At 40.6% G+C, this 14,010-nt stretch overlaps 1 protein-coding gene across 4 annotated transcripts in view; it reads right to left on the bottom strand.

Annotated features, from left to right (window-relative positions):
• Positions 1-14,010, bottom strand: part of LOC115018473 (neurexin-2-like) — a 122,636-nt gene that overhangs the window by 69,825 nt on the left and 38,801 nt on the right. For all 4 annotated transcript variants that reach the window (XM_029447432.1, XM_029447431.1, XM_029447429.1 and 1 more), the window contains 4 exons: positions 10,994-11,155; positions 3,855-4,284; positions 2,782-3,165; positions 1,765-1,968 (listed from right to left, as the gene is read on the bottom strand). In XM_029447432.1, the coding sequence (XP_029303292.1) occupies positions 1,765-1,968; positions 2,782-3,165; positions 3,855-4,284; positions 10,994-11,155 (1,180 nt within the window). The remainder of the gene's footprint in view (positions 1-1,764; positions 1,969-2,781; positions 3,166-3,854; positions 4,285-10,993; positions 11,156-14,010) is intronic.

Here is a 14,010-nt window from a genome sequence, read left to right as displayed (position 1 = left end):
CCAAGTTAAACACAGAGGAAAAGGGCGATTTGCACAACCTGCAGCCACAATAAACCTTACACCGTAGAAATATAATGACACCAGCAACAAATGTGACGCTTTGCTAACATTTTCTCATGCCTACAACAGCTAATACATTCTAAATGCATCTGCAATATTTATAGTTTTGAGCTCAAAATGGATTCACCCACTCATCATTTCAATGTTCTGTATAATGAAGCAAATGTTTCCCACTGCACATGAATATATTGGTGTAAGTCATGTGGCTGAGGAGTGCTCTCAAGCTGTCAACCATCACAGAGCAGTGGATACAGACAGCCAGAGACCAGAGGGACTTCCTTCTGCAGGTGTGTGTGTGTGTGTGTGTGTGTGTGTGTGTGTGTGTGTGTGTGTGTGTGTGTGTGTGTGTGTGTGTGTGTGTGTGTGTGTGTGTGTGTGTGTGTGAGAGAGAGAGTGTGTCTATCACTGGCACCATGTGCTCGGTGAAGCAACTCTAAATGTGGGTGGGTGGACTATAATGTCATATCTACAGCGTGATGTGTAGAGTGTAATGACGGATCTGATCTCTGACTGCCTTCTCCTTGAACTGCAGACAAAGCCATTGAAGGGCTGAAAGAGCCGGGACGGTCAGATGGGATCTGACCACTGGATGAACTGAGAGAGAGGTAGAGAGAGAGCGAGAGACAGAGAGAGATAGAGAGAGACAGAGAGAGAGAGGTAGAGACAGAGAGAGAGACAGAGAGACAGAGACATAGAGAGGGAGAGAGAGGTAGAGAGAGAGAGAGACAGAGAGAGATCGAAAGAGAAAGAGAGACAGAGAGAGAGAGACAGAGAGACAGAGACATAGAGAGAGGGAGAAAGAAAGAGAGAGAGAGAGAGAGAGGTAGAGAGAGAGAGAGACAGAGAGAGATCGAAAGAGAGAGAGAGAGGTAGAGAGAAAGAGACAGAGAGAGAGAGAGACAGAGAGACAGAGACACAGAGACATAGAGAGAGGGAGAAAGAAAGAGAGAAAGAGAAAGGGAGAAAGAGAGAGAGAGAGAGAGAGAGAGAGAGAGCGAGAGAGAGAGAGAGAGAGAGAGAAAGAAAGAGAGAGACGGAGTATACATACACACAGTTGCTTAAAAAGGCATTAAACCCCTTGACTTTTTTTTCATTGCTTTTTGTATAAAAAATACTTTTTCTAAATGTTTTAGTTAGATGAGAAGATCACACACAATGTTAAATATGAAGCTAGAGCCAGCAGGAAGTGTAAATTCAACAATTTGCCATTTTACAGGGGGTTATGTATTAGATGATTTCTTGGCTCTGAGGCAACCAGCAAAGACTCAAGAAACTTACTGTGTGCAGCCAAAAAATAGTCCCATAAAACAACACCACATAAAACAACAAATTGCTGTTTTTACGCTTCAGTTTTTATACTGGTTAAACAAAAGAAATATAAAGCCTTAACTTAACCTTTAGTTAAAAAAGTGAAAAAAACTACCTTTTTTCCTTTTGTCCATATTCCATTGCATTATGTTCCGTTTGTAATGTTATGTTTTATATGTTACGTTATCACTTTGATTTGAAACTAAAAATGACAAAGGAATTTTGGCGAAATGAAAAAGGGATGTGCTCATCTTTTTAAGCAACTCTACTTATTGTGTATGAAGATGGATATGGGAGAGTCTGAGACAAAACTAATATCATGAGAACTCTAGCTTGGTGACGCGTCCTAAAAGGACAACTGCTATTATCTGCTTGCATTTGCCGCAGCAGCATTACCCAGGTTCACAGTGAGTTTCACTCTGCCTCCGTCCAGCTCCAGACGCAGTGTGTCCGCTGACTGCTGAGAGGTGGTGGCCATCAGCAGGCCAAAGGCCCTCTGGGACATGAAGCGGAGGGACACATCCTCTGCCTCTGTGTGCAGGGTCCTTGGCAGCACCACCTTCAGATACATGCTGCTGTCATAGCTCACCATGGTTGCCTCTACGGATTTCGGGAAGAGGAAGCGTTAGCAGACATTAAACCCAAGAGGGAATAATAGCATTAAATGAAAAAACACAAAGTGGCATAAATGGAATGTAACCTGAATTTGAGCTTATCTAAGGTACGGCATGATATAATTTTAGATTGCAGTTTTCATCAGTCTCACCAGATGGCAGAAAAAGCCTGGAGCATGCAAAGACAGCGGCGAGATTACAGCAGCAATCAAATTTCTGAAGGATTTATACCCATCATAGAGCAATACAAGGGGGATTTTCATATATCCCTCATACTATTAGCTGCCAATGGATCTGTGTAATGTGGCCTCTCTGTGAGAAAACCATCTGCATGGTAAATACAGAGTGATTCAGGGCTGTGGAAGCAGCAATGCATTTCTAATGAAACACTTATAGGACTGGCAACCTCATCATACTAACAATTCTATAATGAATAACTATACTGTCGGAGAATATTCTAATTTACCATGGCATAAATAAAGAAAATATCTTGACCTTTGATTGTCACCTTGAGAAAACACTCAACTCTTATTTGAGTAGATATGGCATTATACAGTATGGAGATGATCATACTGAAATTGCAAATGAAATTATTATCGTTCGGGAGGCCTGAGCATTATGGCCTGATAATGAATGTTCTTTGTATCTACATTTTATTCCATCTGTGCAGCCACTTTCCAGCCACTACACAGCTACGTTAATAAATAGAATACCGGCCAAGTGTGTTAAAAGCTTTGCAGCAGCATTTTGAAATCACTTATCCTCCCCATCCACAACCATATGTCTCAGAATCTCTTACCCTTCTCACAGCTGGGACCTAGGTAGCCAGTACCGTTGCAGTCACAAATGTGACGGTTCCACCCTTCTCTGCAGTGTCCTCCGTTGGCACATGTATCTCTGGCACACCTGACGTGAGTCTCTCTGGTGCAGAAGCTGCTGACACCTGTGGCGCTCTGGACCTCTGCCAGCCTCCACAGGTTACGGCTCTGTCCGTCAATGAAGAGGTCCCTCACACAGCCCACGTAGCCGAGGCTGAGGGAGGCGGTCCACACCTCAGGGGGGAGCATGAGGGTTTGCCGATCCTCAGGTAAACCCCCGAGATACATGTCCCCGTCTAGGTCAAGGATCTCACTGCCTTCATTAGCAGAGAAGGGGATGCTCTGGCTGTTTACGGAGATGAAGCCTGTAGGGTAGGCAGTGAGTCGATTTTTACTTACACAATGTTTTTGTTGCAGAAAATGAAGACAGGTGTGTGTGGGCTGAGCTAAGCGAGAAGTGAGAACAAACTGTGAGATTGAGGAAGTGGGCATTAGTTTCTGCTTGCTTTAAAGAGTGTGGCTTAAGAAACTGCACAGCCAGTCCTTGGGAGTTCATTTTGTGAGCAAAAGCAGTAGCTGAAACTAAAACTTGCCCTGGAAAAGTGAAGAATTATAAATGGCATTGTCATACTACCCTGCTTGAGAAGGAAGGACATGTATTTATAGAAATATATAGGAAGAATTAAAGGAGGAACGATGTGTATTTGGGCTTCTACTAATAAGAAAGACATTTGGATTGTACTAATAAGGCCACATTTGAGGTGAGTGTGCGTATTAATTGGCCACTTGTGAAATAGGTTAACACAGATTTCAAAATGTCATACATAGATTATAGCACCTGAAAATATCATCGTAATTAAAACCTAATATGCATGCATGTTTCACTGCAGTGAATAAAAAGCAAGAGCGTGCCAATGTGACTGAATCCATGCTGGCATATGGTGCTTTCACAGCTTGGAACATTTTCTGCTCCACAGCTAAAACTGGAGGAACACAGTAACAGAAGCAGACAGAAGGCTTCTCCTGCCTCCACATATATACTAAATTATTTTACCGTTGCGCCCTCTCCTCTGGAAGTCCACATGGCACCACTCGCCATCATCGAGCCTCTTGTTACTGGCTTTCATCTTGATGCTGCCAGAGCCCATATCCATGACCAGGTAGAGAAATCCATCCAGCAGCTCGATGGCGAAGAAGTCGGCCCTGGGCTTCTTGTCGGGCTGCGGGCCCTGCAGGCTGCCATGGCTGAACAGCAGCAGGCCGATGGGCTCTGTGGTGCGGAAGTCAAAAGATATGGCGCCCGTCTTTTTTGTGTTCCACCTGGGTAATGTCAAGTAGGCAGACGGCGTGTCGAAGGTGACCGGCTCCAGGGCTTCCACATCCTCACAGCTGAATATCAGGTCACCATGGATACTGATCTTTGGGTCTCGCTGTTCAGCCAGTCGTGACAGCTCCAGTCTAAACTCATTATTCTTGTAGACCACCTAATAAATGAGAGAGATGTCGTGATGAGATGACAGCTGGAGAGAGCAATACATTCAGTGCAAAGGTTGAATATTAGTCATCATTAATATAAGATTTCAATATGACACAGCGGCATTCGGAAGGACATGCGGTAGAAAATCATCCCAGAACTCAGAACAGATGATTTGATTTCCTACAGTTCTGTCCAATAAACTGGCACCTTTAATTAAACGGATGTAGGAACACCTAATGCGTTAATGAAAAAGGATTGCAATTTGTCTCTCTGAGATTGTTCCTGACTCGTGCTGTGTGCACATGCAGAGATAGAGGAGGCATGTAGAATTGAGCGCATTCATTTTACAGGTAAAAACAAGAAGGCAGCAAGAGCTGAAATGCTTTTGGCATTTAGATTTAGATGCAAATGCAAACATTTACATTTTAGACATTTAGCTGACTCACTAGAATACAAACAATGAGTCTGACAGTGGAATAATCTTCAATTCAGAGAGGAGGAATCACAGACCTAGCACCTAAACAGTGACAAACAATTATGTGTTTATACTAAGTAAACTCAAGTTCAAGCAGAGAGGGTGAGTGGGAGAGAGGTGGACTCGATCCTTAACAAGCACAACACACAATTCAGTATTTAAAAAGTGACATTTTTTAAATGTATGAGGACAAGAACCGGAGTGTTCATCTTCACAGCTGAGCTCATGATGCAGATAAAGCGAAACTGTGGTAATAAATCTGATTGTACACTTCTGCTGCAGTGAATACACAGCGGACCTCCCTCCGTCTTTGAGGAATGTCTGGCTATTGATTTGAACATTTAGATCAATTACAGGAAACAAAGAGAAATACAAAACCCTTTTAAAATATATTTACTTATACTCCACACAATATACCCTGTTTTTACTGAAAGCGTACTGCAATGGAAAAGCCTGCTCCACTGTGTGGTCATTGTGTTATTTTCTACTTTCGTTCTGGGTTCATAAATATGCACAGCGAGAGACAACAATCCTTGTCTCATTTTGTATCAGTTGTAAGTCACCCCGAGCCCAATGTTATCTGCCACATCACTCTACGGCCAGTCTCTGCCTGAGGTGACACGCCACACTGCACAGAGTACTACCAGCAGAGCTGAGAGGCAATTTGAGCCAATATCACACTTCACACTGCCTCAGTGTGACTAATTAAGCACTGAAATCAGATGGTGAAACTGACCATCTAGAAATGAGGGTAACAAGCAATTTTTAAATGGGAAGACAGTTAACCAAGACACTTAAACAGTGGAAACAGTGTGTTAGCGGTTATGTACGGACAATTGGAGAACATTCTCTGACGTTTTCTCTTTTTAAGAGGAAAAATAAGAGGCGTTACTCCAGATGTACCGAACGTTCTTAACCATCCCGATCAGCTCTTAAGGCCTTGTCACACATATCCGTATGACAGAAATGTATGCCGGCGCATACTAAATATTGGCAATAGGTTGATATAAACTAAGGGTAAGTTGTGATCGTTTGAAGGACGCAGACGATACGCCAAACACGTCAGACATACACAGTTCCGTATGGCAGAAACATGCCGGCGTATACGAAAATTAGCTCAAGATTTGTCAGAGTCTAGGATGCTGAACGCTAGCTGTACTGTATAAACACATTTCATAAGTTACTCCGTCATCAGGGATAAGTTTAACATGGGTCACGAATAAGTTATCCACTCGGTATCAATAAATTGGTTGTAGGGTTCACCGTCAGCCGACGTAGCCTATATCTAACGTACCTCTAACGTAGTCACGTAGGTATTTCCGTAGGTAAATATTCAACTACGTATTCCGTATTTACGTATGTGTAACGTCACGTAACGTCTGCATATCTTATGTGGAATACGTCGGGTACGTCCGGAAATTTTGAACATGCTCAAAACATCAGCGTTCAACAACGCACCCCAGCGTAACACAGTGAGCTCTTAACGAATACTACTTATACCTTACCTTATATCAACATACACCAGCGCGTTGCCCATATTTTGTATACGCCATATTTTTGTATATCTTATGCATTTGTTGGGTATTCGTCTGATACATTTTGTATAAGTAAGTGATACGATATCAACAGGTTAGACATGCGTATCTGTATATGTTCACTTTTCCGATCTGATGAAAAGTTGGACGTATTTGGACAAATTTTCATATACGCCAGCATACGTTTCTGCCATACGGATATGTGTGACAGGGCCTTTACCAAGGTGTGCCGAATGATGAACTTCATTATTAATTGGAGGCGTGTGGCTGTTATTATTAGCATAGGTTATGCACCCTAAACACCCGTAAATACTCAGCCAAATGCCTAAGAATTGGAGAGATGCCACCAAAAGCAAAACCTGTAAAAAGAAGAAGAACTTCTGCAGGTACTGTTAAATAAACAAAGTAAGAGCATCATTACTTGTGTGACATGAAAATCAAAAAATATCTCAGAGCATAATGTCAGACATTCAGAAGCTTCAAGGGTTTTTATAGTCTTAACTGGGATCAATGGACCAATAGTATTTCTTTAGCCCACAAATGTAACTATACAATTATTATCATTACACTAAAACACATGATAATCTAAATGTAATTATATGACATTCATGCATTTTTTTATGTTCCTCAAATTTCCTTGCTTGAACAAACAATTGGTGGACTGTGAAAACAAGATGTTTTTTCTTATCTTGGTAAGAGTGCTCTCGACTACTCTAACATTTTCTATTACCTAAGAGAAGAGCAAAAGTTGAGGTGAATGGGTACCAGCAAAATAAGAACAAATTGTGGAACGCGACCAAAAAAGAGAGAACATTTGTTCATGCATGAGGCCCAATGTTCACAACTAGGAACACCAGGTCTAACAGAAATGCATATATGGCTGCAAAAAGCACAGTGTGACCTCTGCACGGCTATTACATGAACCAAAAGACAATACAGGAAGTGGAATCCTATTTCACCAAATCAGACGCGTGTTGTATGTGACAAGGATTACAGAGTAGCCGGCAACACAAGAATAAAGCCCTGCTGGTGTCGATTGACAAAGCCCTTGTGGCTTTTATGCTAAAGTGTTAAAGAATAACAGCAGTCTGAGAATAAAGACCTTCTCTGCTGCTAACAGCCGTGTGAGCACATTCTTCTTAACCAAATTGGGTACACTCTTTAAAACATTTAAGTAGAGGGACCTAATGATGCAGGGTGGGATATCCTGTGGGCACACATACTGCAGACCAATAAACGGCCGGCTTCAAAGACAAATTCATCTCACCCTGTCCCTGCTAGTTGTTGTAGTCGTGACACTTGCCTGGAAGTGGCCATTATTTTTTCCTCTACCTGATGGCCTCTACCCAGCAGCACTCACATCTATTATCAAGCGACATCTTGAGAGATTAGTCATGGCCCAACTCTCTACATTCAATAAAATAAGACAGATATCCCCCTGAATAGATGCACTGCTTATACAATAAATATTTTAGTTATTTTACTTTCCCGCATGGATTAAGATTAATATGTATGTTTTGAATTCTTCATTCACCGCAGAGCTTTGTTCCTCTACTTCATCACCACACTCAGAGATCGAGCTTCGAATGACCTCTCTCTGAACCCGCCTTCTGCATCTCCAGGCAGAGCTCATCCCATTTGATCATCTCTGCCACCAGTCGCCCTAAATACTGGGACTTTGCGGGTTTGTCATTACATATTCCTGACTCTTTATCCCGTCATATCCTGCTTGCATGCCTGCAGTAGATCTCTGTGACTATGCAGAGCAGTAGAACGTGTAAACACCACCACCCACAGAGCGGGGGTTGCAGCATTGGCAGGGTACTGGGACAATAACCTGTCCATAAATAACTTCTAATTTTCATGTTATGTAGACGCTCTATTTAAAAAGCATTCAGTTGCCGCTTGAGTGCTTTGAAATGTTGATGTCATGTTCTTTGTTAAAACTACAACAAATACACATTTATTTATTGAGCTTGTGAATCTGCGACTGTGTGGACTATGAGATAAAAAAAAAGAAGAAGCTTAAAACATATTGAAATATCATGGCCAGCGATAATAAATAGTTACCAGTAAATAAAAAATAACTAATTGGTTTCCTTTTTAGAAAAATCAACATTTGTATTGCTCAAATGACATACAATAATATTATCTGTCAATACTAAACCCATTTAATCTGTATTTAAGTGCCATATTAAATTCTTGTTTTCAAGGCTCCAGACTTTTTTCACCACTTCCCCAAAACCGTCCCAAAAAATAATTTCAAGCGTCCCGAACCGTCAGAAATTCTAAATATTATCCTTTTACTTTGTTATAGTCGTACAGTGGTTATTTGCATAAGAGCACACAATAAATTATTGTATTTTTATTTCAATACTTACTTTGGCAGTAAAAATCGCAAAAATCATCAATAAACTCCAATACATCCAGAACTCCGCTGCCCGTCTTCTCACCCACTCCAGGATCCATGACCACACCACCCCCCGTCCTCTACAAGCTCCACTGGCTCCCCATCCCCCAGAGAATCCAGTACAAGATCCTCCTCATGACCTACAAAGCCCTCCATAACCTGGCCCCCTCCTACCTGACTGACCTCCTCCACAGACACACTCCCACCCGTAGCCATCAGAGACTCCTCCTCACTCACCACATTCAAAACATCACTTAAGACTCACTTGTTCAACACCGCCTTCAACCACTGACCGTCTCTTCTCCTTATCCTCCCTTCTTTTTTTGTTTGTTCGTTTATGTATTTATCTTTGTGTCACTCACTCTGTCAAGCGTCTTTGCGTTTCTAGAAAAGCGCTATACAAATCTAATGTATTATTATTATTATTATTATTATTATTATTATTATTATTATTATTATTAATAGCTTTAATTTATTTTAGGGATTTAAACAGGGCATAATTCCTTCTCTAATATCTATTTTATATTGATGGTAAAACATCTCCTTCAAGCAACTGTATTCATTTAAGTTGTTGTCAAAAACTACATTTTACAAAATTAGGCTACATTTGAACACATCATGATAATGTTATAATTTACCTCCACCCAAAATTTGACCATTTTTAATAACCAAGTTACTCAAGTTTGTCAATTGCAATATCAATGCTAAGCAGCAGGTAATATTTGCCAAGTTCACTAGCTTAGTTTAGCCTATAAAAACATCAAATAGAAATCTTAACCTGACAATTACATTACAGGTCATTTAGCAACTTACAGTGAACTCCCTCTGGAGCAGCTCAGGGTTAAGTACCTTGCTCAGGTACTTTCAATAGTGACAGCCTGGTATTGAACTCACAACCTTCTGGTGATCTGTTTGGAGGTCGTGCCACTAGACGACTAGGCCATCACGCTATGACAGTCTGGAACAAAGTGGTGGACAACAATGCCACACCTGAAGCCCTGTGGAGCTAAAAAGTGTAAAGAAGTTGTCCGCTACTTCTCTATTTATTTGTCATGACTGAACTTCGAAACACAGCTTACTTGTTGTAAAGCACAGCTGTCTGCAGATTTCAGTTCTCCAAAAACATTCTGTGACAAACTGGATGCTTAGAGGTTAAACTTGACAAGTGAAAGCGCTTTTTCCATTGGGTTCCAGTAAGAAAATCTGAAACTGAAAAATAAATCTTTTCATGTTAGTTCTGACAGAGCACTGAAGTCAGTCTCCATCAATATTCAAAGAAGCCACCCTTTTTTTCTTTTTCTTTTAAGAAGACTATGTCTTTATAATCTGCCAATCTCTCACTCTCACACACACTCTAAAGAAGCTGCTGCTTGTTATACTTTGCTACAACTTGCTGCTGCTGTGACTAGCTTAGTCAGATTTTTTTTTAACTCTATTTGCCTTGTGCATTTTGTGTATCCTCTAAGTGATATATCTGCTCTGTCCTTGGTGCATTGTGCTCCCTGCTGAATCCCATGCAGCTGGATTTAATGGGGATCAAGAGCGAAGCCTAATAACAGTTTATAAGCATTTATGGAATAAATGGTCTCATATCCTTTGATGCAAGTGTCTCTGCTAGAAGAAAACTCAGTTGTTTGAGCTGGGTATTGACCCCAAGGAAATATATATACAGCAATCTGCCACTCCGACACTTATGCTACTTTGCACCATTTATAATTCAATTCTGTTTTAGTCGCGTCTCCTCCTAATCCATCCTTGGTAAGTAAAAGCATTTCACTCACTTTTGCTGCACATAGCATGTCATTTGCTTTTCATGAGATTGCTCACGTCATTAAAAATGTGTAAGCCCAGGCTGAAATTGGGCATTAATCCATTATTCACTGCTTTGTCTATATTAATTCTAATGCAGAGTACATGATCTTACCTCCCTTGCTCAGGATAATCAATGTGACAGGTACAGGCCGGAGTTAAAAAAGCTTCAAAAATGTGGAAATAGTGATGGACTGCGTACGACTGTGCTGTAGAAATGAACATGAGATCTGTTTCTTAAGTATATTAGTGCTTTGTTCTCAAAGGGATTCCCACAGGAATCTATAAATGCATATACTCTGCACAGTGCGTATGCTGCTGAATGTTTCTCCTTCAAACATCCTACAACAGGAGAATCGATACTTATGCGATGGGTGATTTTATATACGCAGAACATGCTCTGCTTATAGGAATGGGTAGTGCTATCTAAGGAGGGTAGGATAGTATTTCCAGTCCTCTGCTGGGACCAAGGTCAATCTGTACTCACATCTTTCAGACAGCCCAGGAAGTTGTTGCTGACCGGGGAGCCTGGCAGGTCTGCTGTGTTTAGGCTGCCTCCTATGTAGAAGAGATCATCAGAGCCCAGCATGGTGTAGTCCTCCTGAGTGTAGCCGGTGGTGGTGAGAATGCCATCCACCAGGATCGTCACCTAGAGGATCCAAAGAGGGAGGACGGTATGAGGAAAGATTAATGACAAGACATAGAGATATTTTAAGTTAGACAGAAAGAAATGTCCTAATTATTTCATGCCTCATTTCTTGATTCTAGTTGAGCTCGCATTAATGTTGGATCTTGAAGACAATTACAAGAACAGCTTTGCAGGGTTCACTCATCTCAGCTGATCCCCGTTTCTGATATATTAGCAGGATTGCAGTGGAATCAATATACGATAAATATACCTTCCACTGATATTTTTGCTCCAAAGCAAATAGGAATGCTACAGTGTAATTTGAGATTAAAGATAACACGATGGCAAGCTACGCTGCTTATGTGTTGGCAGCAGAGAAACAAGATTATTCCCATATCAGTCTCATCAGTACACAAAGACAAAGGAAATGAATAACTGAATAGGGCTATAGGAGACGAAATGATGCGCTTGTTGCCATGCCAATAAGCCTACAGTTAACATGTATTCCTGCACTAATGTAACAGCTCCATTTTGCCTCAGAGTGAAAAAAGCAATGATTTTATTGTGATGGAAAAGAAAAAAATCAATTTTCAAGAACAACTGTAAAAAGCTAATAAATAAACTGTAATTCCTGATTTATAGTGACTTTAAATGAGCGCTTCAACGAGGCAGGGGACACGTTCACCATGTCAACTAATTGTTCTGATGTTTCAGACCAGTCACAATCATTTTATAAATGCAGGGCTTGAGTGGAAATGCAGAAAAAAAACTGTTGTCAAAATCAGGCCAGAGCAATTCATATGCAAGGGAGAGGAAACTACTCTCTCAGTTGTTATACAAACAGCCCTTGCACCGTCACTACACAATGTAATTGTCTTATACTGTACACATGTTTAATGATCATTTGTCTATTTAGTTTTATCATTTAGAAATTCCATAATGGAAAATGAGCATTTGAGTAAGTGCAATATAACATGTTTAGGGAACAATTGGCATCACAGATAATAATGGGATGATTTTTATTAAAAGAAAAGGATGATGAGGATACAATATGAGCTACATATGTATGGTGTACGGATTAAAACTATGCTTCTACCACCACTACCAGATCCAACAGACATTGACTTAAACACAATATGTCATTTTCTACCACTTGGGGTTTCTTAATCAAAAGAATAACAAAAGACGAGGTTCGGTGGCGTGAAGTAGCGTGGGATCATGGGAGTTTGTCAGTGCAGTCAGCTTCTCCTGGTAAGGACTCCTTCATTGTTCATTGTTCAGGAGGTTTTTACGGGAGCTGAATTATCCGCAGTCGTCTTTCCTCTCCAAAACAAACCAACCAGGGGATTAAAAGCGGTAAATAGAACTGAATAAAGTTTCACGTTTAACATCAGTGTTTCTTCAATGGTGTTCGGCTGCAGCGATCCTTTGCTCAGCTTGTTTATTTATCATAACTTAAGATCTAGACGTCCGATGACTAAAATTCTTCATCCGGTTAAAATATATAGTTAAAAAATGACCAATATCTAAAAAGTGTATTGTTACAATGTGGCTTAAAACTAGATGAAAAATCCATTTATGACAGCTTCTGGCAGAAAACCACAACACTGTGCAAAAGAGATACGTCGCCATCACAAGCGACCAAATGAATTACCTTGATTAAAATGATGAATTGCTCTAGGTTTGAAAACGGTTGGAAACATTTGGTATAATGTAAGTACACAACTCAACTAAATATATAACGTAGGTCTAGTCGCTTTGAGACATTTCAATGCGTGAAAGTTACATACTGTAATACCTTCAAGTAGATGAGAGCAGTAAAGTGATGTGGCCTCATTCAGAACATATTGATCATATACAAAACAAATAATGAATGTGGCACCAACAGTACGACAAAGCTGTCCGATTTGTAAGTCTTATAATTGAATCTCAGGAACTAAACTTTGTGAAATCACTGGTGTCTGTATTCTGTAAAAAATCTTTAGTATATTGAAAGAAAGAGGATAAGAGACAAAAGAATGACCTGACAGGGTATGTTCAGGTGTTGGGTGTCTAAAGCAAGGTCCTGCCTCACCATTCACTGGTACTGGCAGGTATTGATTTCTGTCTATCTAGTGGTGAAGCCCTCAGTATCTTTGGCTTGGACAGTGAACAATGGCAGGGTTAGATGGTGGGTTGATGATAATGCACATCAAGAAACTTCAGAAAAACCAAAGTGCTTTAATGCCTAGAAACGGATTGATGCTGCTTTCTTTCACCCCACAACGTCTAGAAAAGCATGACCAATTTCTAATAATGACCATATACCTCCATATCCCTTTATTGGCAGTTCAAAATCAGATGGGGTGGTTATTATTGAATTAGACTAAATTATAATTAAGTAGAAGTACACAGCAGGATAATATTCAGGTTCCAGTCCTGGCAGGTAAACATTGAGACCGACCTTTCATCATCATCATCATCATCATCATCATCATCATCATCATCATCATCATCATCATCATCACGCGCACACACACACACACACACCCACACACACATACACATACACACACACGCACACGCACACGCACACGCACAGCTGGTTTAAAAGGAAACATGTATGTATGACTGCTGGTGGAGCTCATGAGTAACACTGATAATTGAGTCCAGAGTTTATGATAATATGTGTGCATGTGAATGTTTGGTGTGTGTGTGAGTGTGTACAGTATATGCACATCAATAGGTGGATGAATGATTAATAAGGGTCAGAAGTTGTAAGTTTGCCTACAACAGTAAAATAAAAGACAGATGGAGAGGGATATAGGGTAATAGGAAGAATTCTAGCTTGAAAAGCACCACCGGATCTAATAAAATGTTTCCACCAGCTCTCTCTT

Source organism: Cottoperca gobio, chromosome 14 (assembly GCF_900634415.1).
Source record: "Cottoperca gobio chromosome 14, fCotGob3.1, whole genome shotgun sequence".
Lineage (NCBI taxonomy): Eukaryota > Metazoa > Chordata > Actinopteri > Perciformes > Bovichtidae > Cottoperca > Cottoperca gobio.
Note: the sequence above shows the minus strand (reverse complement) of the source record. Positions and strands in the feature narration are given on the sequence as shown.